The sequence below is a fragment of the Rhinolophus ferrumequinum genome, chromosome 21, assembly GCF_004115265.2.
Source record: "Rhinolophus ferrumequinum isolate MPI-CBG mRhiFer1 chromosome 21, mRhiFer1_v1.p, whole genome shotgun sequence".
Taxonomy (NCBI): Eukaryota; Metazoa; Chordata; class Mammalia; order Chiroptera; family Rhinolophidae; genus Rhinolophus; species Rhinolophus ferrumequinum.
The window spans coordinates 9,422,868-9,445,920 of NC_046304.1; the positions used below are offsets into that span (position 1 = coordinate 9,422,868).

A 23,053-nucleotide genomic window follows, 5' to 3' on the forward strand; every position below is an offset into this window, starting at 1 on the left:
GTTAATTTAATTTACTTTTTTTTTATTGAACTTGAGCATTTTAAAAATAGACTTACAAGTCATCTGTGATTTTTTTTCTGTGGACTGAATAATGCATATACTTTCCCCATTTTCTAGTGGCTGGTCGTTTTATTGATTGATTAATAGGGATTATTTATGTGTTAGGAAAAATATTGTTTTGTCTTTGAGTTGCAGATATTTTTCCTAGGTTGTTGTTTATCTTTTAATTTGGTTCTTTTGCCTTTTGGTGGGGCTTTTTGGGGCTTGTTTCTTGTTATTTTTTTGTATAGTGATCTTTTCCCTTATGAGTCTAGGTTTTGTGACTGACAGACTTAGAAAGACCTTTTTAAATCACTTTTTTCCTTTCCTTTTTTTTTTTTTTTGGCCTCAGGTTAAAAAAAAAAGTTAAAACAAGACACTTATTTTTCCTCACACCCCTGCCTTAACCATATTCCCTAAGTTCTGATTTGCAGGGTTTTCATTCTCATATTGTAGATATTTTGTTATTTGTGATTTGATTTCATCTTTGAGCCAAATTTAAAATAAAATCTTTTCATGAGTTCAGATTTTATACTGTTGTTTTCTAATCTTGCTGTTTGTTTCTCGCTTTGTTGCAGTCATCAGATAATAGAGTTTCTTATCCCTATAGCTTGGAATTATTTGTGATGAAAATGACTAGTCCTTAGACCCAACTCTAAAAAATACCACTTTTCTGTGTGCCAGGCACCAGGCTACATACGTGCCTTAGAGCAGTCTCTCTCTTAATCTTCATAGTCTTCCTGTAGGGAGGTTGTTTTGTTTTGTTTTACTGGGAACAGTGTGTTTTTCTAGGACCCATCAGCTCTAAGTCAAGTCGTTTCCAATCTAGTTGTGGAGGTTGCAGCTCAGCTTCAAGTCAAGCCATTGTTTTCACTCTAGTTGTGGAGGTTGCAGCTCAGCTCCAAGTCAAGTCATTGTTTTCACCCTAGTTGTAGAGGTTGCAGCTCAGCTCCAAGTCAAGCCATTGTTTTCACTCTAGTTGTGGAGGGTGCAGCTCACTGGCCCATGTGGGAATCGAACCAGCGATGTTGGTGTTATGAGCACTGCGCTCTAACTAACTAAGCCAACCGGCTGCCCAGGAGGTATATTTTTTTAATACCCTTTTACAGGTGAGGAAACTGATTGCAAAGAGGATGAGAAACATCCCCAAGGCCTAGGTTAATGGAGTGTGTGGCCCAGAATTCTTTCTTCTCTCATTCCAAAAACTTTACTTGTCGCCATTTTGCTGGACAGCCCTATTACCCCAAACATGCCATCTTTTCTTTCCTTCTGCTCCCTTTCCTCCCCCTCCATTATCTTCTCCAGGACTGCTGGAAGGGAGGGCAGCTGGATCCTCACACGGCTTGACTTTATTTTGTCTCATCATCCTCATCACTGTAGCTCATGTTTCAGTTTGCTGATTCTGGGTCAGTGTCCGTTCCAAGCACTTTACATATTTTGATGTATTTAATCTGCACCATGACTCTGAAGGTACCATTATTATCCCCGTCGTACAGATGAGGAAACTGAAGTGCAGGCAGGTTCATTGACTTGTTCAAGATTGCATGGCTAGTAAACAGTGGTGCTGGTGTGACAGCCCAGGTATTCTGGTTCCAGAATCCATGTACTGTTCAGAAGGGTTCGATTTCAAACCCTTGCGCTACAGAGAGAAGACACACCTTCCTTCACCTACCCTATTTCCTGATGTTGTGGAACTTACCAAAGCATGTCCTCAAAATCAGGATTGACAAATAGGGCTTTGGGAATTTTATGTTGGTTGTATCTTTATAGGACAACATGCTAAGTCCATCCTGGGTTAGGCACAGGGTCTTGGTGAGCATGCATTTGTAGGGAAGTATCAACTTTCTTCCCTCCAGTTCCAGTCCAGTTGGGTCCAGTCCTTGGCCTGGAACCAAGAACAAAATGAACGAAGGCCTTGATTTGGGGTCTGTTACTCAAGGGTCGTCTCCTAGCCAGTGGTGTGGTTCAGGGGGAAAGGGGCTACTGTTTAGGCCCTGGGTCATGTTTTCTTCCACTTTCATATGAGAATACATATGAACAAGGTGATGTTATAGGAATACCTTTGAATCTACTCCAATTACTAGATTTAAAGAGTAAATCAGTTAGCTTTGGTTGGCTCATGAGTTTTTTCCGCCAAGAGCAAAGACCATGATGCTCTCTGGAACTGTGTGATGATCTAACCTACATTTAGACCAAGAGGTGCGTTCCAGAGGTGCTTCTCTGTAATGCGCCCACGGATCACCTGAGGATCTTGTGCAAATGCAGTTTCTGATTCACCAGGTAACAGGCACATCCTGAGATCTGCATTTCTAGCAAGCTCCCAGGGCATACCCAGGCTGCTATTCTAGGAACTGTGGACTGTGTAGCAGGATTCTGGGGTGCTGGTACCTTAGTAATGTTTGCAATTACTTTATAGTTTGTTTTCTTTCTAATTACAAAATGTTTCAAACGTACATATGATTACAGAAAGCAATGTACTAGTCATCAAGATGGAATAGTTAATGTTTGTTCCAGATCTCTTTCTTATGAAATAAAATGCTATAAAAAGAGCTCATTTCCTCCTACCCATCCTTTCTCTGTTTCCCAACAGAAGTGCTATCCTGATATTGGTGTGTAACGCTCTAGTTCATGTTTTCATACCATTACCACACATGGATGAGCCATAAACCATCAGACACATTATTTTGTGTTTCAGAATACATGTGTATTCAGTAACACATGTGTATAAACACACACACACACGGACATAATTTGAAAATGTTTCTTCTTTTACTCTTAACTAGTACCAGGTTGCTTGTGACATGTTTTAACCAAGAAAGACTCTCCAATGTGAAATGAAACGGCCGTCTTTAGAGAGGAAGCATTTCTTGGACTCACGATAGGGTTGTAGGTCCTAGGAGTAACCCACCACTCACCCACACCCCCCCTACACACACACTTAGAAACCCCCATCCTGAATTCTTGGGGTTTGGGGTCAAGTGCAGATGGGCACTCTGAAGCTGGTCTGTTGTGGTGCTGCGTTGTCCCCTCTCTTTGTTGTGTTTTCCCCTCCCACCCTCTTTCCAATGGCCTCCATGACCCCAAGGAGAGGAGAGCGCATGGCTGTGGGGTGCACGTGGGAGAGGGCAGCTATGGCGAGGACAGGACAGAACGTGATTGTGGTATTGGTCTTTCCCAGGAGATGACCTCATGCGCTGTGTGGACCTCTACAACCAGGCCCAGTCCAAGTGGTTTGAAGAGATGGTGACCACCACATTGGTGAGTGCTCAGAAATGTGTATGTATGTCAGTCTAGGGACTGGCGCTCAGGGCACCCTGGATCATTGCAGGCAGGCATATAGGCCCTAGAGGGGAGGTGACTATAGAGACGGTCATTTGATCTGCTCTAGTGTTGGGGTCAAGACCTTGACTCTGGGCTAGTCTCTATTGATTTAAGTCCTTGCTCTGGCACTTCCTATCTGTGTGAATGAACACAGGCAAGGGGTGAGTCTTGCTATATCCTCCTTGGCTGTCCCCTGAGGAATCAGGTTCAACTGAGGTTGCCCTCAGTCAAGTAGACAGTGGCCCCTTTTGGACAAATAGCCAAGTTGTAGGAAGTGTGACCCTCCTACCCCCCAGATGAGTCACAGGTCCTAGAAAGGAGATCCTTGCAAGGTGCATAAATGGTGAGATTGGGGAGCTGTGTAGAAAGAATTGGGGCGGGGGAGGCCCATGACCAAGGGGTGTGAGGAATAGACGAGACCCTCTTTTTGCCTTCCTGAGTTTCTCTTGTGAATGGGGCAGCATCTCCTCCTCAGTCAGTACCTGTTGCAGTGAAATGTAGTTGGTACTTGGCGCTGTTGGGCCAGATGAGAAAGGAGGCATCATGCCAGGTGCTTATCGCATCGTCCCACTGCCTGAAACCACCCCCATCCATGCAGCACAGAACGGTGACCTGGTTTTCCTCCTGGTTAATCTCCTAATTAAGGCCCCTGCTTTGCCCCCTCTCTGGGTAATCACCTGGGCAGTGACCTAGTTGCTCACAGAATAACAGTCTGATCCCCTAAATTCCAAAGATGCAGCACCACCTAGAAACCAAAGGACAAACCCTTTCCACTCTTCCCTCTGACAGGGGCCACCCCACTCATCCCCCCTACCCCCCGCCTCCCCTGGCCTGGTCTCTCAGCACTAGGGGTGGACAGAGGAGAGAGATTGCCCAGCAGAGGCCCAGGAACAAAGCCCCAGGAGTTTGGGGCACAGACACTCCCTCATGTGTCCCATTTCTCCACCCCATTGGGGAACTGGAGCTGGGGCTGCACTGGTGCAGAATCATGATGAAGACCACAACAGACCCTGGTTCAAATCCCACTCCTCCCATAATTCCATGGCGCTTTGGGAAAATGACGTTACCTTTTTGGGTTTATTCCCTTGTTTGGAAAGCGGATAAGAACAGAACCTATGTCTCAAAATTATTGTAAGGACAGTTAAGTAATACGTGTAAAGCTCTTAGCACCCACCAGGCCTGCAGGACAGGATTCAGGAAATAATAGCTGCTATGTCCTCATTATCTTCACCTGCACCTCTAGATACAGAGTGAGTTCTTTGTCATTTCCCAGAGGCTCAGATGGGATCGGGTCTAAGCAGGTGGCAACTTGTGTTGTGCGTATAGGGTGGTCTGAGACCTGTCTGGTGAGAAGGTCCCCGAGTTGAGGGGACATGCTCAGAGGTCTCTGGTCTTTTCCTCCTGTGCAGGAGCTGGAGCGGCTGGAGGTGGAGAGGGTGGAGATGATCCGGCAGCATCTGTGCCAGTACACACAGCTGCGGCATGAAACGGACATGTTCAACCAAAGCGTGAGTTCCCCTTCCCCGGGGATACCCCAGGCCAAAGAGAGCCAACTGCCACTGTACCGTGGCAGGTTAAGTGTTCACTACAAATAAATCTGTCGTGAAGATGGGCAGTGGGCAGGTTCTTGGGCCTGTGGGCGACCTCTCGGGATGGATTATAGATTGTCCTGGATGTCCAGGTGAACCCATCTGAAATGCGTGAAATAGATGCAACACACATGAGCTGTTACCATGAGGAGAAATCAGCTCATCATAGTTAAAATAACCTAAAAACGTTATTGCCTACCCCAGGGAATTTCTTACCACTACCACCCCCTAAAGAACTTCTAGAAATATTCAGAATGTCTAAAGCTAAAATGCTATTTGTCCTATTCTGTGGTGGTAAATGGGAGAACAAATGGAGGAACTGGTCACAGACCTGGAGACATTTCTGCCCTTTCGTCCAGCCCTGAGGTCTGCAGGGTAAAGTGCACCGAGTGAGAAGCAAGGTGGGAAGGAGAGGTCCGGGCTCCCCGCTGGCACAGCCCTGTGCACGTCTGTCCTTCCCATGGGCTTCCCCTGAGGCCCTACAGCCCTCTGTAGAAGCTGCTTTGACAGACACAAAGGCTTGAGCAGAATGGCTCAGAGGCAGTGTCCCTGGCTTGGCTGCCACCTCTGACAGTGTCTCCTCTTCTCCGTCCCTTGCAGACAGTCGAGCCTGTGGACCAACTGCTTCGAAAAGTGGACCCAGCCAAAGACAGGGAGCTGTGGGTTAGAGAGCACAAGACAGGCAACATCCGCCCTGTGGACATGGAGATCTAGAAGGGCGCGTGCGGCCCCGGGGGTCCTGCCAAGGAGAGGGGCTGAGGGACCAATGGAGAGGAGGTGGTGGTTCCCATCATGGGGCCTGCTGCTGAGTGGGGCTGCCCTCCCACCCACTCTCCTGGTCCACTGAGGAGAGGGGAGGGTGTGCTGATTCCCCAAGAAGCTGGTTTTTCCAGTACAGCCTGGATGGCCCTGCTGGGAGCTCCCCAGTGTTCCCAGGCCAGGAAGATGGATTCACAGCCCTGCTCTTGTCTCTGAGGCCGAAGCCCCCCCAGCTGCCGTGCCGTGCTTGCCGCTCCGAGAACAAACTGAGGCTGGAACTTTATGATCTCTACTGAGCAACATAGGGGTCACCTCCCCACCCAGAGCCAGCTAGGTCACATGTGTGTGCCCCTGGAAGCCCCAAAGCCCTTCCTCCGGCTGGCCCCCTTGTCTCCAGGGCTTTGAAGTGTCAGGGGAAGGACGTCTCTGTCTCCAAGCCAAGTGTCAGGATCAGAATTGTGGATAGAAGTCACCATTCATCTGAACAGCCCACGCTCAGAATCCTTTGCAGTCCTCTATTTTTCCCATTGCATTCTGGGAGCCCACATCCTGCTCTTCTCTGTCACGTTTCATCATCAAGGGTCTTGGGAAGCAGGCTTGGCTCCTGTTTTCCCAGAATGACCCTGCCTGGAGAGGTCAGGATGGAACTACCTCATTCAGCAAATTAGCCCTGAGTCAGAGCGTTGGATTGTGTTTCCTATTAGAGCAGGTATCTTCTGTAAAGTCTCCTCTCTGGAAATCCCAGTGCACCCAACCTTCAGACACTCCCTCTTCCTACCCCACCCCCTCCCAGGCCCTTAATGGGGCTGGGTCAGTCCTGTGTGGGAGATGGTTTGGGGCAAGTCTTTGTCATCCCCCAGATGCTCCACCTGCTTCTGCATGGCTGGATTGGAACTGCTGTCCCTTGTATGGTTTTCTCTCACTGGTGGTCCCTGTGCAGGCACTGAAGACTCATGTGGCCACAGTAAGTTGTCACCTACTAGGCAGTGTCCTACCACCTTGGCTTCTTAGCTCCTTTTGCACATTCCAGAGCCTTCCACCGAGCCCTGGCTTGGTGCTGGTACCATTGTCCCCTTTCTCCATCTCCTGATTCCCGGAAAAGCCTGGTCTGAGTGTGACTTAGACAGTTTTCAGGGCTGCCATCGGTCCTTGCTTATCACTGTCTCCCTTTCCAGTGTGAAGGGGCCAGAGAATAAAAGGGACCTGAAGGAGGTCACACAGCTAGCCAAAGAGCCAATTCTAGCCTGGAACCCATGCTCTAAGAACCCATCTTTCTCAGTTAATCTTTCCCATCTATTACTTCAAATTTACAGGACCCATATACTTCACAGGAGGGCAGAATTCTAAGAGCACAACTCACTGGTGTTTTTCACAATCTTCCATGTCGGTAATTGATGACTTATTAATCTTGAATCTTTTGCACTTCTTTCATTGTCAGAATTACTCTCTCTTAGTTCATGGTAGAAAGATGTTAAATATATACTAAAGCAAATCAAATTTTGTCAGTTTTCTTTTCTTACTTGAAGCATCCCGGTCAAAAAGGTCAATGTGAGGGAAGGCCTTAACCAACTTAAAGGTCATTAGAATGGATCTGTCCATGGCATGGAGAACCACTCCTTCTACATTGGGAGTTTGGCCATGGTACCAGCTACCAATTTTAAGATACGATTTCTTGGTTTCTTTACTGAAAATGGGTGCTAGTAGTAATTGCTTAGTAAACTAATTTGTGGATGATTTTGAAATATTCAAAGCCAATAGCCTTGTTATTAACACAGATATTTTGAGTGGATATGGCTCGTTGATGTTTGTCTTCTCATTCCCATCTGAGGATTCCCTGGGACAGACGGAGCTCTTGCCTTTTCCAGGGTAGCCCGAGTTGGCCCATTGTGGGCCAGTCTGTTTTCTGAAGTTGTTCTTTCCCTCTCAGTCCCTTACCTCAGCCTCGATACCTTCCTCATATACTCCTTTTCTGTGTTTCTTTACTCCTTTATTCATTCGTCAAGTATTTAGCTAAGGCCAAGCATTGTGCTAAGATCTGAGGGCAAGATGTGGCCCTGTGAGCAGGGAAGTCCACAATGTCTTATTTTGTATAGACTGATCTTTTCTCCGGGGGTCTTACATACAAGTACTCCGTGCAGAATTTAGGTTTTCAGAGATGCTCTTATGTTGTGCTGATAGATCTGCATTTATTCATTCATTCTTTTACTCAGCAGATACTTGGCACACAAGACAGGCACGCTCCCCGGTCCCCTCTATTTTCCATGTAGATGGGACTATTTAGACCTTTCTGGAAAAGGAGAACATGGCGTCCCTTCCACATTTAACCCACTGGGAGCCTGTAATTACAATATAAGCGACCACCATGCAGCATTTACACACTGGGTCAAAGGTAGACAGCATCAAGGATTCAATCACCTGGTCACGAGACTCTCACAGCCCATATCCAACTCGAATTTCCAAGATTTTTGTTTTGTTTTAAATAACTCTCCTTACTTTACAAAGAGGAAGAAGGAAGCCCAAGCGTGGCCAGTAAGTGCTGTGAGATGAACACAGGGAATGAGGAGCAGGACTGGAGCCGAGAGTCCAGGCCCTCTGTCCCTGTTAACAGGGCCCCCCAGTGGGTCAAGTCAAGTTCAGGATGAAGTCTAGAGTATCTAAAAGTGCGCTCTGGGTAGGTTGTTGTGTTGTTCTGTTTTTGTTTATGTTTCGGTGTTTAGGTTATAAGAGGATTTGGCTGGGTTTGTTCAGAGTGGGTGAGTCTGGGTTATTCTTGAGCACATCCATTGTTCCATGTTTGAAATCAGGTGAGCGCTTGCTACTTGCCTCCACCTGGGAGACACAGATGCACTTAGTTTTGTCTGTGAAAACCTGATTTTAAGAAAAATATATCTCTAAGACACATGGTATTCCCAGTGAGCTGGTTGCCACAACAACCTCCAAGAAAAGCCACTGTTCCTCTCTAGTTTTTCTAGTGCTTTGGATCAGTATTGCAAAGCACTGGCCAGCTGAACCACAGGGATGGCTGTCCTGAGGTTCTGCCAGCGGAATCACTCAGGGCCTTCTTTCCACCTCCACCCAATGCCTGTGGGGCAGAAGGACTTCTGCAGTACGAGGCGCTTTGCTCGTTGGGGCTGGCCAGTGGCTGAAGCAAACAGAAAGTGTGCACACTCATAAACCAGGGGTTTATTTCTATTCCCTTTGTGAAACCAATTACTAGATTTAGTGGGTGGGTGCATACATACCTTGCCTGAGCCAAAGTCCCTTCTTGGAAATACAAGCCATAAAATTCAAAGGACGTCAAAGACCTCGGCTTGTTTAAATGATTTTACTTCCAGCTGTGAGCGGCCTCGACAAGGAGAGTTTACACAGGATTCTGCAGTCCCGCTGGTTACTATGTAGGTAGGGAAAGCACTTTGCAAATGTTAAGTGGGGTACAGGTCAGTCGCATGCTTACTTAGCCAGCACACCATTTTATTCCCATAACCCAGCCCTCCCCTACAAGACACACTGCCTTTTCTTTTTCCAGGTTTATTGAGGTATTTAACATACAGTGTAAGAGTTTATAGACATACAGTAAAATTCACCCTTTTGAAGTATTCTGTTCTGTGAATTTGACAAATGTATAAAACCACGTTAACAACCACCCAAATCAACATAGTATTTCCATCACTGCAAAAATTCTCCCAGACCCCTCTGTAGTCAATCTATTCCTCCCACCCCCGGCCCCTGGTAACCACTGATTGATTTTCCGACCCTATAGTTTTGTCTTTCCTTGAACATCCTATAAATGGAGTCATACTACGTAGCTTTTGAGTCTGGTTTTTCTACCCAGCTGAGTGTGGTTGGGTCACCCATGTAGTTGTATGTCCATAATTTCTTCCCTTGTGTTGCCGCGCAGTGTTCCGTTGCATGGGTGTACCACACTGCTTCCTTGCTGTTAAAGTGAGTTGTCTGCCCCAGAAGTTCCTGTTCTGGGGTCTTCAGCTTGTTTGCATGGCTGCTTCTAGCCTGCTTCCTGTGGCTCACAAGCCTACTCCAAACGCCAGCTGTGCCCACGGGCAGTTCTCGGGGCTCACACTTGCCTTTTTGGTTCATGTTAGGATTTGACAATGCAGAAAGCTGCAAGGATTTGGGGAAGAGGGTGAGCAGGGCCCAGTTGCCTTCCACTGCCCGGAAGTTTGCATCTCAACTAGCAGATCCATTTCCTCCTGGGAACCCTCATGGCAGCTCACATCGTCCTTGGCATTCACTGAGCATTTGGGATGTGGAAGGCACACGGATATAGCATGGATGAGAAGGCACGGGGTGGCCTTGGGTTTATCACGACCCTTTCCTGGGTCTCTTGATTCATCTGCAAACTGAAGGTATTTGTTCTAGAAGGTCACTTAGGCCTCCTCCGGTCCCTGCATTATCTCCTCTCCGTCTCATTTCCAATTTTATACCCTATGCACATGGTCATACCCACTCTGGGTCCCATCAGCACAGTTGTGCGTGGTGTTGCCTGAAATCTTCATGAGAGGGATACCCTGGCATGTCTCCATGGAGACACAAATGAAGCTAAAATTAAGAGCTGTTGAGGCACAAATGAGGCAGCTCCTCTTAGGACCGCCCATGGTGACGACTCCTCCAAGCCGTGTCTTGATCATGCCCTGTTCAGTGACAGGTTGAGCTCTGGAAGGCAACCAGGCACCTCTCCAAGCAAAACCTGAGTCCTGGCCGGGCGAAGGTCAGGAATGGGGAGCCCTGGCCCACAGGGTCCCGTGGCGGGGAGCCAAGGATCTATGCTGCTGGGATGATTCTGGGCTGAATTTTGCCAGGGAGGACTCTCATCATCCCCCTCTCCCCAGGAGTTTTATTCCTGTCAGGTCTTTTCCAAAGGTGAGGGACCCGATTACTGTTTTAGCAGGTTTGACTAAGAATAAGACCTGTGACAAAAAAGCAATGTTCCATTCTCCCTCTAGATGGGAGGGTGAGGCTCTTTCCGGAGCCTTTGTTGGGAGGTGCCTCTGAGGGAGAGGGGTTGTGACCACCCTCAATGTCTCTGCGCTATTCAGGAGACATTGACCCTTTGTGTTTCAGGGACATTTCTAACGGGATTGCAGTGGTAGAATGCAAAGGGTCTGGCACATGGGTGCTCTAATGGGGTGGGTGTGACACAGGGACGGAGAGGGAAAACGTATGTACCAGGGCAAGAGCACTGGACCGAGCCCACTCTGCTGTCTCATTTATCTCATAACCTGAAGTCACGTCCCCTCCCAGGACCTCTGTGGACTCATCTGTCAAGTGGAGACTCCCCTCTTCCAGCATCACATGCAGCAGACCGGTTTTCAGGAGCTGTGGCCTCCAGGCAGCCATGTGGACCCAGGGAGAGACGTCCAAAGGGACACCAGCCCCAAATTTACATCTCTGCCCTTCCCTTGGGAAGGAGAACATGGGATGGGAGCTGGGGGCAGTCCTTCACAGACACGAGCACATCAGCAAATCCTATGAAAGTGGAATTTTCTAACAAAATAAACTTGCTTGTTTGGTCTGTTTTCTGTAACTTTTGCTAAATACTTTATACATTTTTAATGTTAAAAAGCTGTGTCTCCTGCCAGCATTCCTCATCCCCGGTATGAATGTGTTTACTCCACATTGTATATCCTTCCACCCTCTGGCTGCCTAGATCAGTAAATAAAATTGATGTAATATAATTTATAAGTAACACTGTTGAAACTCTGATCCCTATGGAGGCTGTAATCCGCCCTTGCCAACCCCGCCCCACTCCCCGTAATAGCATTTGTGTGTATTAATGCTGAAGAATTAAATGTTTAAAGGGTTTAAATTTTGAAGGCGTTTGCTATATATAATTGTTCTGCATTATTATAAAGCGTTTTCAGGAAGTTAAATGCTCTCCTATGTTTTTCCTTCGGCTGTGTGTACACTTGAGATGCTTAGATTTATCCCATGTGAAATAAACTGTCCAGAGACACTGGGTCCCACTGGGCGACCCTCCTTCCTGGAGGGCTGCCACACTCCTTTGTACAAATGGTCTCAGCGTTCCTCCCAGGCTCCCAGGATTGGTGATAATTTTACTCCTGATGACTTAGCAGAGGGACAAAGGGCACCTGGGCATTGATGCCCAGATGGGTGCCATGCTGCCACACCCACACACATGACCCAGGCCTCAGTCCCCTCCCCTGGTGACTTCTGTCCCTATGGACAGAAGGGGCTCCTGGCTATTGCTTTCTTTCTCAGTCATCCATCCATTCCTGCCTGCTTGCCTGTAATAATTATTGAGCACCTACTATAGGTCAGACACTGCTCTAGGTACTGGGAACACAGTGAGTGAAACAGATAGATCCCTGCCCCCATGAGCTTACGATAAAAAGACAAAAACAATAGACATAAAAAAATGACACACTATGGGTGCGGAAGGTATTAAGTGTTGCAGAGAAAGAAAACGGGCAGAGCGTGAGGGTGGGTAAGTTGCTATGTTAAATAGGAAAGTCAGGGTGGCCTCATTGAGAATATGGCATTAGATCAAAGACAGAGAATGTGGCCTGGTTAAAGGCCCAGGGTGGAGTTGGGGTGGGGTGGGGAGGGCTGCTTGTGGCTAGAGCAGAGGGGTGGTGGGGAGGGGCAGCTTCTGCAGGGCTTTGCCAGTGATGGAAGGCCTTTGCCTTTGTTTGAGTCGGGGTCTGAGCCTAGGAGCAAACGGCCTGGCTTCATTGCTACAGGGCTCGCTGCAGACCTGTAAGGGACAAGGGCAGAAGCAGGAAGCCAGAGACGCAGGAACGCGGGGAGAAGCGATGTGAGGAATGTGGACAGCAGCCGGCCGCTTCCCACCTGGTTCCAGCTCCTTCCTCCTTGCCCTTGGAAAGGGCAGGCCAGGTTGAGGGGGTGGAGAGGTGGAGGTGGGGAGAATGGTCAGGTTCTAAATGTGCTCTGAAGGTGGAGCCAACACAATTTCTGACAGACTGGAGTGGGGGTGTGACAGAAAGACAGGTGCTGAGGATTTCAGTCTAAGCACCCAAAAGGATGGGTTGCCATTCAGTGCAATGGGACGGCTGTGGGAGGAGCATCCTTTCCTATTCTCTGCCCCCCACCCACCCTCTCCATGCCCCCTTTGCCCTCTCGGTGCAGACTTGTGTGCAGGCTCCAGTTGCAGGTCAGAAGAAGGGTCATCTTGTCTTTCAGCTCATGGCAGGGGAAGGCAGAGGAATGGGGGTGAGGGCTGTGGGGTGGGCCGCGACTAACAGCCAAGACAGAGCTCCTGGCTTGGGGTATGGCCAGGCCAGCCTCTGGGAAGCGCCTGCTTCTTTCAGCCAAGGCAGGACCGGGAGGGAAGACACAAACTGAGACTCCGACCGAAGACGAAGCCTTCTCCCCAGTGGTCTTTGGGGTTCGGGGAGAGTTTATGGGCCCAGCTCAGACTTAACAAATCTACTCACAATACATCATCTCCAACAACTTGTTTGGCTAAGGAGCATAAACTGTCCCTTTGATAGAAGATGTTTATGCAGGTTTTCAAACAAACCTCCAGGTCATGACTTTTGTCTCAGCAGCATCAACACAGCTGCCTGTGGTTCCGTCCCATGGTTGGGCCCCCCCACCATGCCGGGCACGGCAACCTGAAGACTGTGGACAGCACCAGGCTGCTTCCCACCTGGTTCCGGCTCCTTCCTCCTTGCCCTTGGGAAGGGCAAGGCAGGTTGGGGGGTTTCTGGCTGCTTTCTGTGTTAACCTGGGGCCCTGTTTCCTTGCCCACAGCCTCTTCCATTTTTATGGCAACCCCAACTCCTCATCCACAGAAATGGAGCTTTTTGGCCCCTGGACTCAGGCCTCCTTGAGAAAGGAGTTGTAATATAATGAAAAGAGCCATGAACGGGGAGCCGGGCAGAGCTGGGCTTTCCTCCCGGCTTTGCCATTCAGCAGCCGTGTGAGCCTAGCGGGACGCATGACTTTTGGAGCCCTGTTTCTTCCCTATAACACTGGCTTTGCCTCACCTGCAGGCTTGCTGTGGAGAGGCCTGGCACCCAGGGGGACTTCTAATGGCCTCCCACCCCTGGTTCGGAGGCAACAGGTGAAGCCTTTGGCCCCGTTTTCATGGCCTGGGTTTTGTTTGTCTGCTGGTTTTTGAGTTGGGTGACTGTCCTATTTCTAACTGCTGTTGAGAACAAATGCCTTGCTACAGAATAGTGAAAGTCTAGAAGAAGAGAAAGGGTACCTATTAAGAAATAATATGCTCTCACAAACTGAAGGGAAAAATAGTAAATGTACACACACACACACACACACACACACACACACACACATGCACGCACACACACATACACACACCCCGTAACTAACATTAAGGCCTCCTGAGAAATGCTCTGGAACCACAGTGGGTGGCTCACAGTGGGTGAGGTCAGCGCCTGAACTTCTCGGTCCTTCCCAAGCAACATCAGGGCGGGCCTGGCAAGTGGCTTTCTCCCAGGAAAGAGGACCTGCTGTCCCCTGCTAGTATTAACCTGTTATGAAATAGGGTGCAAACCCCAACTCACCTGCCTAGACATTGTGGGGTTTGTTCCTTGTAGTTACCACCCCTGGGCAAAGAGGAGACAGTTTCCCACCCAATTTGGTCATTTGAGGGTGCCCTCACCCTCTCTAGCATGCTCTGCCAAGCCAGGTCACCACCGACCTTTCCTTTGGGTGACGAGAACTCAGTTACCAAACATACTCACCAGCGTTCTTCCCTGTGTCTTGTACGTGCAGCTGAGCGGACGGCAGGGATGTGAAGGCTTCCCCTGCAGAGCTCTCTGTCTCGCATTTACCCCTTCACTCACTCAACAAGCCTGGGTGACTGTCTGCAAGCTCTGGACACCACGCTGGGTAGCAAACTGACAACGTGCGGGCGGACACTGAGCCCCAGAGAGGTTGTATTTGGCCCACACCGTGTTTTTGAAATTTATGAATCAACAACCAAAGTTTAAAAGTTTGGAAATTTTGTCTAAAAATCTGATTGATGGATGCCTCGTGGATAATCGAAAAATTTAGTAACACGGGGCCATAATCCCATACGACCACACGGAAATGGATCGAACATTGGCAACCTCTTCCATGTGTGACACAGGCCTCATCTCTCCCTATTATCTCCCTGGTCCAGCTGCTTCCCTCCCTCTGCTTGCCAGCCCCTGTAGGCAGTTTAATTTTTGATCCCTGTCATAGGTGAATAATAACAAAAACTAACACGCATTTAGTACTTACTATGTGCCAGGCTCTAGTCTTAGTGTGTTGCACATATTATCTCTAGCCTCACAATAACAATGAGGTAGATGCTATTATTATGCCCGTCCACTCAAGGACTATTCACTGAGGGCCCAGACCTGCCAGGCACCATTCTGGCAATGGAGATGCAGCTGGGAACAAAAGAGACAGATCCTCGCTTCCATGGAGCTTTCATTCTGATGAGGGTACAGACAGCACACGGAATAAAAAACGAGTAAGTCAGAAGGTGTATGGGGGTGGGAGAAAAACAAAGCAGGATAAACAGTCTGGGGTGTGCTGACTGTAGGGAGTGGGATGTGCTATTGTAAACAGAATGGACAGTACATGCCTCGCTGAGGTGACATTTAAGGAAAGCCATGAAGAAGGTGAAAGATTGGGAGAAGAGCATTCTAGGCAGAGAGGGGTGAAAAAACATGCCTGGGGTCACACAGCTAGTAAATTGCAAAGCTGGGATTTGAACCCCAGGCTGGCTCCAGAGCCTGGCTCCTAACCCCTGCATTGTAGAGCTCAATGAAAGGTCCACCCACCAGACCTCAGAGTTAGGCGGGAGGACATGCCTTGAACATCGTTGCTCTTAGAGAGCTAGAGTTTGGGATAGGGTCAGGGAAGGCTTTGACCCAAGGCTTGGGCTCTCAAATTTCTGACCGCCTGTCCTGTCCTCCCAGAAGGCCAAGATGGATTGACCACTTGCTATCAGCTCTTTATTTTTATCCCAGAAGGGTTCTGGGAGCTCCACCCCAACACCCCATGAGCTCCCAGCCCCTCCTCCCTCCAAGTACTGGGGTGAACCTGCTGCAAATCCTCCTAATCCAGCAACATCTCAACATCCATCCATCTCCAGCAGCACCGAGCCCGGGCACGCGGAGACCACGTCGCTCCCACCCGTCCAGCGGCGACTGCCGGGCAGGGCCCACGCCCCCTCACCCATGGGGAACAGCAAAAGCGGGTCCCTGTCCAAGGACATCCTGGAGGAGCTGCAGCTGAACACCAAGTTCACGGCGGAGGAGCTGCGTGCCTGGTACCAGTCCTTCCGGAAGGAGTGCCCCAACGGCCGTATCACCCGGCAGCAGTTTCAGAGCATCTACGCCAAGTTCTTCCCCGACTCGGACCCCAAGGCCTACGCTGAGCACGTGTTCCGCAGCTTCGATGCCAACAGCGATGGCACCCTGGACTTCAAGGAGTACGTCATTGCCCTCCACATGACCAGCGCGGGCAAGCCCAACCAGAAGCTGGAGTGGGCCTTCTCCCTGTACGACGTGGACGGCAACGGGGCCATCAGCAAGAACGAAGTGCTCGAGATTGTCATGGTCAGTCTCCACCTCCCCTGTTATGGCTGCGTGGGCCTGGGGTCACCCAGGGTCAGGGCCTCCCTGCTGCAGATACAGCTGCTGGTGCCGCTGCACTGGGGGCGGGGCTGGAGGGTGGAGTGGGGGTCCACTGTGACTCCATTGCTCTGGAACCATGGTGAGGAGGGGGTCTCTCATATACCGATATTAATAGAAAGCTGGGCACTTTCCCACAGCTTCATTTTTCTCCTGAAGAAGAATCTGGGAATTGCCTGTTTACATTTCTTCTTTCCTTCCTTTTTCCTTCCTCCTGCCTCCCCCCCGCCCTCCCTCCTTCCTTTTTTCATTAAAATGTCCTTCAAAACGTTCACCAGTACGTATTCAAATTCATTCACAATGAATTTTAAACACTCAACATGTTTCAAATACAGTAGAAAAAGGCCAGAGTGGAGGACGTGAAATCTGGGTGCTAGTTCTGATTGTTTACATAACGGGGGGCAGGTCACTTCACCCTGCCAGCCTCAGCTTTCTCCTCTGTCCTGTGTTCTAGACCGAGCCACGGGATCCTCAGGCTCCTTGTAGGCCAGTGCGTCCCAACATGCATTCTCCTCTCTGTCCATATTGGATCATTTGTTGTGAAGATTTCAGGTGTCTTGAACACAGTTTTATTTAATACATAAATAATTCATGAAATTTAGAAACAGATGCAAAAGAAAATTCAAATTGCCTTTACTTACGTCATCCAGAGAAAATTACTGTCAACATGTTGGTATATACCTTTCCAGTCTTTTATCTGTATATTTAAAATAATTTTAGAAATATAATATGTTCATATATGATTTTATCCTCTTTTCAATTACTGTTTTGTTATTAATGTTTTCCATATTTTTATTTAATGATTCTCATATTTTGGGGCAATTAGGATGTTTCCATTTTTCCCTGTTATATCATTTGTATTTCCCTTTGATCTTTTTTATCCCCCTACTCCATGCCACTTGCTTTTTTTCTCTAATTCCATTCTTGTTAAGAGGGAGAACGTTTATCATATTTTATATAATTTTTTATGCATTTATAATTCTGCTTTCACTTGAGCAATTCTGCCATCCTTATGAGGAGAAACCATAAATAAAATTGCCAAACATGCATCTTATGGTTGGTCAGTGGACTCTGCTTGGATCTCCCATTAAGGGCAGGCATGTGTGGAAACCTCACTGGCATCTGGACAGGGCCTTCAGATCAATCTCCCCTGGATTGGCGGGGAGCCTGGGACGGAGACACGTCCTCAGAACCACCTAAAGGATGCCAGGCTCAGCAGAGGCCTACAAGTTGGTGCTCCTTGAGGAAAAGGAGGAGGAAGTGGAGGAGGGGGAGAAGGGAAAGAAGGAAGAAAGAAAGGGAAGGATGAGGTGGGGATGGGAGGGGAAGGGAAGAGAGAGGGGGAGCATCCATGGCTGAGGCTGTGCAAGGCGGTGCCGAGGCTCTGTTATTCACCAGATCACAAAGTCACTGACCTGGGAGTCAAGAGTCACAGGTCCTCGTCCCAGCTATGCCACCAACTAGCTGCATGGCCTTGGAAAAACCATATAATCTCCCAGGGCCCAGGGTGAGCATTTGATGGTTCTTTCTCAGTTCTTTCATGAGACCCTGACAGTCTGTCCTTGGTGTTAGAAGCATAGTGGGGCAGGCAGCCAGCCAATCCCAGTGTTTAGCCATCAGGCCTGCACATTGTTCCCGTGGCTCAGGACAGAGAGAAGAGTTAAGGGAGCCACCTACCCTTCAGTTGCTGGGCACTTGCCAGCCAAGGCTGCTGCCCCAAGCTGCTCGGTTTGATTTCCTTGCTCCTTTTGTTATAGCACAGGGCTGGACGGGGGCTAAAAGGGTACTTCTGAAAGCTATTGACCTTCCCTCCAGGCTAATTTCACAGGCATTATTGTCCCTGCCTGGCCGTGCTCCCAGGTATCTCCAAGGTGCTCTCTTAGCTCCCAGCCAACACACTGCCTGCACCCCGGGCCTGCCTCAAGAAGTGAGGGTGCAGGCTGGAACAGGCTCGGGGGCCATGACCTTGAGTGTCCCCTCGGGGCCTGGCCAGCCCTGGAGTTACTGAGCTGGAAGTAACCTGGAGCTGGAAGGGTACATGGAGATCACCTTGTCCCTTTCCCTGATCGCAGGTCCAGAGGTACTTCCTCCTTTGCAGCACATCACACATCCGGGTCCTTGATTAGTAAGAGCAGAGGGAAGTGAGAAGGATCCTTGAGTCTAATGCTAAGCCTTTCTCTGGATCCTTCCCTGAGCAGAAGGGTAAATGAGGGCTTCTTGTGCCCTGGGTAGACCTTTGGGAAGTTCTTGTTGACACCTCCCCTGTCCCTTCCCCAGCCACGGGAATGTTCTCCAAGGCATAAGAACAGGAGGCGGGTGAGGTAATGTAAGTATGGAGATTCTAGAATCAACCACCTGGGTTAGAATCTCCTGCTTCTAGCTGGCTGACTTTTAGCAAGTGAGTTGTCTCAGTTTCTTCATCTGTAAAATAAGGCGTGGTATACCTACCTCATAAAGTTTTTATGAAGGTTACATGTAAAAATGCTTAGAAAAATGGCACACGTGTTAAGTGCTCAACAAATGTCAGCCATTATTACCATAAGCCAGCCTGGTTGGGAAACCTGGGGATCACGTGGACTCCGAAAGCCGTTAGATATTCTAAAACTTCTGGGAGGTGGGGTTCAAGGTCGTGGTTCCCAAACTGCAACATTGGGAGCTTTTTATTCTTTGTTTTCTTTTTTTTTTTTTTTAAATAAGATGAAAGTAATATGTTTACGTAGTTAGGAAATTCAACCAGTTCAGAAAGGAACAAAATAAGAAGCGAAAGCCTTCTCCACCCCTCCTCCACATTCCCTGTCCCATCTGAAAATCTCAAAAATGCAGATGCCCAGCTGCCTGCCAAGAGTTTTGATTGCGTCGGGCAGAGTGAAGCCTGGGTATCTGCATTTTCACCTCTGTGCCGTGGAGGATGCCTGGTCAGCGACGTGGGCCTCCCCAGGGCCGCCAGCCCCTCCTGCTCCCCTCATGTGTTGTTACTCTTGATTTGCTGCAGGCGATTTTCAAAATGATCAGTCCTGAGGACGTGAAGCACCTTCCAGATGATGAAAATACCCCTGAGAAGCGAGCTGAGAAGATCTGGGGCTTCTTTGGAAAGAAAGATGATGGTGAATGCCTCCTCCCTCACTACCGAGACCCAACAAGATTTATCCTTCTGAGTGCCAGTGCCCAGGCAGGACAGGGGACACCTTATCCCATCATGCACCTGTGCAGGGCTGGCTGAAGGGCCTCTGGGGACAATGGGCAGAACAGTCAGCAAGCCCAGTTCTGGGGCCTGTGTGGAGCTGACACTGCTGATGGGAATGGTGCCATACTCTGTCGCTTATACAACTCCGTCTTAGCCTGAGAGTCCATAGGGGAGAAGGAAAGCTAGAAATGGAGTGCTTTTGAAGAGCAACATCTTTGGTTATAACAGAGTTAGCCCATATTGAAGGAATAGTAAAAAGTAAAGGCAACAGCTTGTTAGCAGTTTGTGTGCAGACGGAGAGTTTAGAGGAATTGCACACCACTTTCTGTTTAAGCGAAGTGCCGGTGTGTAGACATTTCAGTTTATTGTTTTTAACAACGCTTTCTGGACCGTTAGGACAGGGCACACGTCAGCTCAGTCTACATCTGAATTAGCATCGATTCCCAAGTGCGTGGGATCTCAATTTATATGGTTTTACTTCGGAAGTTAGTTTAGGTCTCCCCAGAAGCACCGCCAGATGGGATTAGATTTAAATTAGATTGCAAGAGATTTGTTGAGGGAAAAGCCTATGAGAGGAAATGGAGAAGGCTCTAGAAGAGGCTGGGAAGCCTCAGACTGCAAAGTGAATGGAGTGCGTGCAGGCAGAGAGGAAGGTTGGGTCAGAAAAGTCTCAGACTGCAGTGCCGTTCTAAGAAAGTCTTGGCAAAGTGGATGGGGCATCCTTCAGCCCCCTTCTCAAGGAGCTGATCTGTCTTGGTATCGTGCCCTGTCCAATCTTAGGCGGGGAGCAGCCCGAGGAGTGTGTTCTTACATTGAAAGAGGTGATGGATTCCAGAACGGGAGCTGCTAGAGCATGACGCTTGTGGCCATCTTGGGAAGGGTACGGGAGAGGAGCTGAGCTGATGGCACGTGGCCACAGGGGCCAGGATGATGAAAGTGAGAGAAGTGCACGGTTGCCCTGCTAAACGAGAAGGTCATGGATAGCTCGGGCCAGAACTAGGGCGAGGCAAGAGAGGTGCCTGGCACAACATTTAAGGAGGCACTCAGATACACGCCTGGGCCGCACAATCCTGAAAGGGAGCGCCTCCTTACATTTTGCAGGGTAGGCTCCTCCCTTGCTTCACCCTAGTCCTAGCCCGGATGTCACCTCCCCTGTAGGCACCTTTTTCTCCTCCTCATTCGCACAGATCCTAGCTGTTTAAGATGGAATAGTAAAAAGTAAAGACAACAGCTCGTTAGCAGTTGTCTGTGGCCCCTCACCCCATTTGCTCTGTAACCCCCATCAAAACATCCCCGTGGGTCTGCCATGTGCTGAGTCACTTGTTCTGCTACTTGTGAACTTGAAGACTGACCCAGGTGAGCATCACAAGAGGTGGTGGTGTTAGGCGGCTGACGTGTTACTCTTGCCAGGTGACGTGTGTGTTTTCACGCAGCCCACCTGGAGACAAAACCTCACTCCAGAATTGGGCACTGATGGCAGTTTTAGCCCTCTGTAAGGCTGACAGGGCAGCTGGGACTTTACAACCCAAGTTTCACCACTCAGACCTACACAGGGAACCAGCCTGGACCCCAATCCAGGAGGGATTAAGGATGTCCCTAAGGCTTAGAACATAAGCCAGTGGAAGTACAATTCAGTTCAGTCAAGCTTTGTTGAGCACCAAGCTACGTGCAGGCACCTAGGAGAATAATCATGAGCTGAAAGAGCACCCGTCTCATTTCAAACTTATTTCTACAGGTGACTGTCTTCCCCGCCAGACAAGGATTTTCCTGAGGCCAGGGACTTTATCTCCTTCCCTTCTGTACCACACCTTGCCCTCTGCCTCCTGCAGTGACCCCAGCCCCAAGCACAGTGGCCCTGGCACAGAAGAAGGGCTCAGTGAGGCATTTAAATGCATAGAACTGAATAGTAGGTGGGGAAAGGCTCTCTCAGAGTCTCAGGTGGGGAGGTAGATGGAGGATGCAGAGATGCAGAGGAAAGAATCATGGAGGAGTTGTCAGCTGGGAATTGTAGGGCTGCCCAGATGTTAGGGCGGGCAGAGAGAACTCTCCATAAGCCAGGCTCTGCCTGGCACCATATCGGACCGTTCACTTTTAACTCCCTTCTCCCTGGTGGATGCTATTCCCTGCTTCTCTGCTGAGATTCTATTTGCTTTGCTCAGTCCCCTAGAAATCCCCCCAGAACTTGAGGCTTGAGACCAGGGGTAACATTCAAAATATCTAATAACCAGCCAGACAGAGGCGTTGGCCAGTCAGAAGAGACACAGAGCACTAGAATGCATCCTGGACCCCTTGCCATTCTTGTCATTAACCCTCTCGTTGCTAGTTCCTGGGGAGATTCAGGGGCCAGGAGGAAGATTTGGGTATCTAGGGCAGGGGTGGGGGGTACCCTTGGGACTGAGACTCAGCATTTTCCTAATAGATATATCTGTATGGGGCATGCTGGCTGATATCAGCTTTGTCGAAGCGTGGAACAGCCAATCCTGACTGTAGTATTGTTTCCCCATATACAGATAAACTTACAGAGGAAGAGTTCATCGAGAGGACCCTGGCCAATAAGGAAATCCTGCGACTGATCCAATTTGAGCCTCAAAAAGTGAAGGAAAGGTTAAACGAAAAGGAAAAGAACCCTTGATACCAACTGCTTAGCTCTCCTGCTGCCCCTCACGGCTCAAACACACTCACACACACATGTGCACACACAAACACACCCCAGGGGCCAAGAGAGAGGCCTCCAAACCCACAGCACATTAAACACACAGCAAAATTCCCTGCCAAACGGAAGTGTCTTTGGCAATCCACCGGTTCCTTCTTCCCTACCGTGTTTCCCCGAAAATAAGACAGGGTCTTATATTAATGTTTGCTCCAAAAGACGTAGTAGGGCGTATTTTCAGGGGCTGTCTTATTTTTTCATGTACAACAATCTACATTTATTCAAATGCAGTCATGTCATCTTCTTCTGGAAAATCGTCATAACGTACTACTAAATGCGTCCATCTGGCTGACGATCTGAACGGGGGCCTATTTTCAGGGTAGGTCTTATTTTCGGGGAAACACGGTATGTCTTTAGAGTCCCTCCCATTATACCTCCCCGCCTCCTCTCCCTTGCCCGCCAGCTCATGCCTCCCATGATAATCCCCGGATTAGGTCACAGGAGTCCTAAATATCACCCCCATGTAAGCTCCTTTGTGGATTGCTGGGTAAGCAGGTTCGAATAAATGCAAGAGGAGCTGGGCACACAGCTGGCTGGTCGTTCTTGAACTGGAAAAGGAAATGATTTCTGTTGGCTCAGCTTCAAAGACAGGGAGGTGTTGCCACTGCAGCCACAAGCCAGGGTGCTGGCACTGTGGTGGTGAAGGAGATGGATTCGGCCCTGCCCTTGCAGGGCACAGGGTGCAGAGGGGACTACCGACCTTGAAGAAGCCATCACAAGTGGGGAGGTTACCATGGAGACTTGCAAAGCACTGTGGGAAGATGTCACGGAGGGGCTGCCTTGTCCAGGAGATCAGGGAAGTTGTTCTTGATGAAGA

General features: G+C 49.0%; 2 protein-coding genes across 12 annotated transcripts in view; both read left to right on the forward strand.

Moving 5' to 3' along the window:
* Positions 1–11,307, forward strand: part of GAS7 (growth arrest specific 7) — a 211,305-nt gene extending 199,998 nt beyond the window's left edge. For all 11 annotated transcript variants that reach the window (XM_033089883.1, XM_033089884.1, XM_033089894.1 and 8 more), the window contains 3 exons: positions 3,218–3,297; positions 4,770–4,868; positions 5,550–11,307. In XM_033089883.1, coding sequence (XP_032945774.1) covers positions 3,218–3,297; positions 4,770–4,868; positions 5,550–5,663 — 293 coding nt within the window. In that variant the 3' untranslated portion in view covers positions 5,664–11,307. The remainder of the gene's footprint in view (positions 1–3,217; positions 3,298–4,769; positions 4,869–5,549) is intronic.
* A 4,579-nt stretch (positions 11,308–15,886) lies between these two features.
* RCVRN (recoverin) lies at positions 15,887–22,158 on the forward strand. Its single transcript, XM_033091497.1, has 3 exons — positions 15,887–16,267; positions 19,335–19,446; positions 22,037–22,158. The coding sequence occupies exons 1-3, from the start codon at positions 15,887–15,889 to the stop codon at positions 22,156–22,158; spliced, it is 615 nt and encodes a 204-aa protein (XP_032947388.1).
* Positions 22,159–23,053: the final 895 nt, after the last annotated feature.

Excerpts from the sequence above, each read along its gene's own strand:
- RCVRN (XM_033091497.1), top strand. The coding sequence starts at position 15,887 with ATGGGGAACAGCAAAAGCGGGTCCCTGTCCAAGGACATCCTGGAGGAG. Across the intron at positions 16,268-19,334 it reads AAGTGCTCGAGATTGTCATG|GCGATTTTCAAAATGATCAG; the intron begins GTCAGTCTCCAC and ends GATTTGCTGCAG. Across the intron at positions 19,447-22,036 it reads CTTTGGAAAGAAAGATGATG|ATAAACTTACAGAGGAAGAG; the intron begins GTGAATGCCTCC and ends CCCCATATACAG.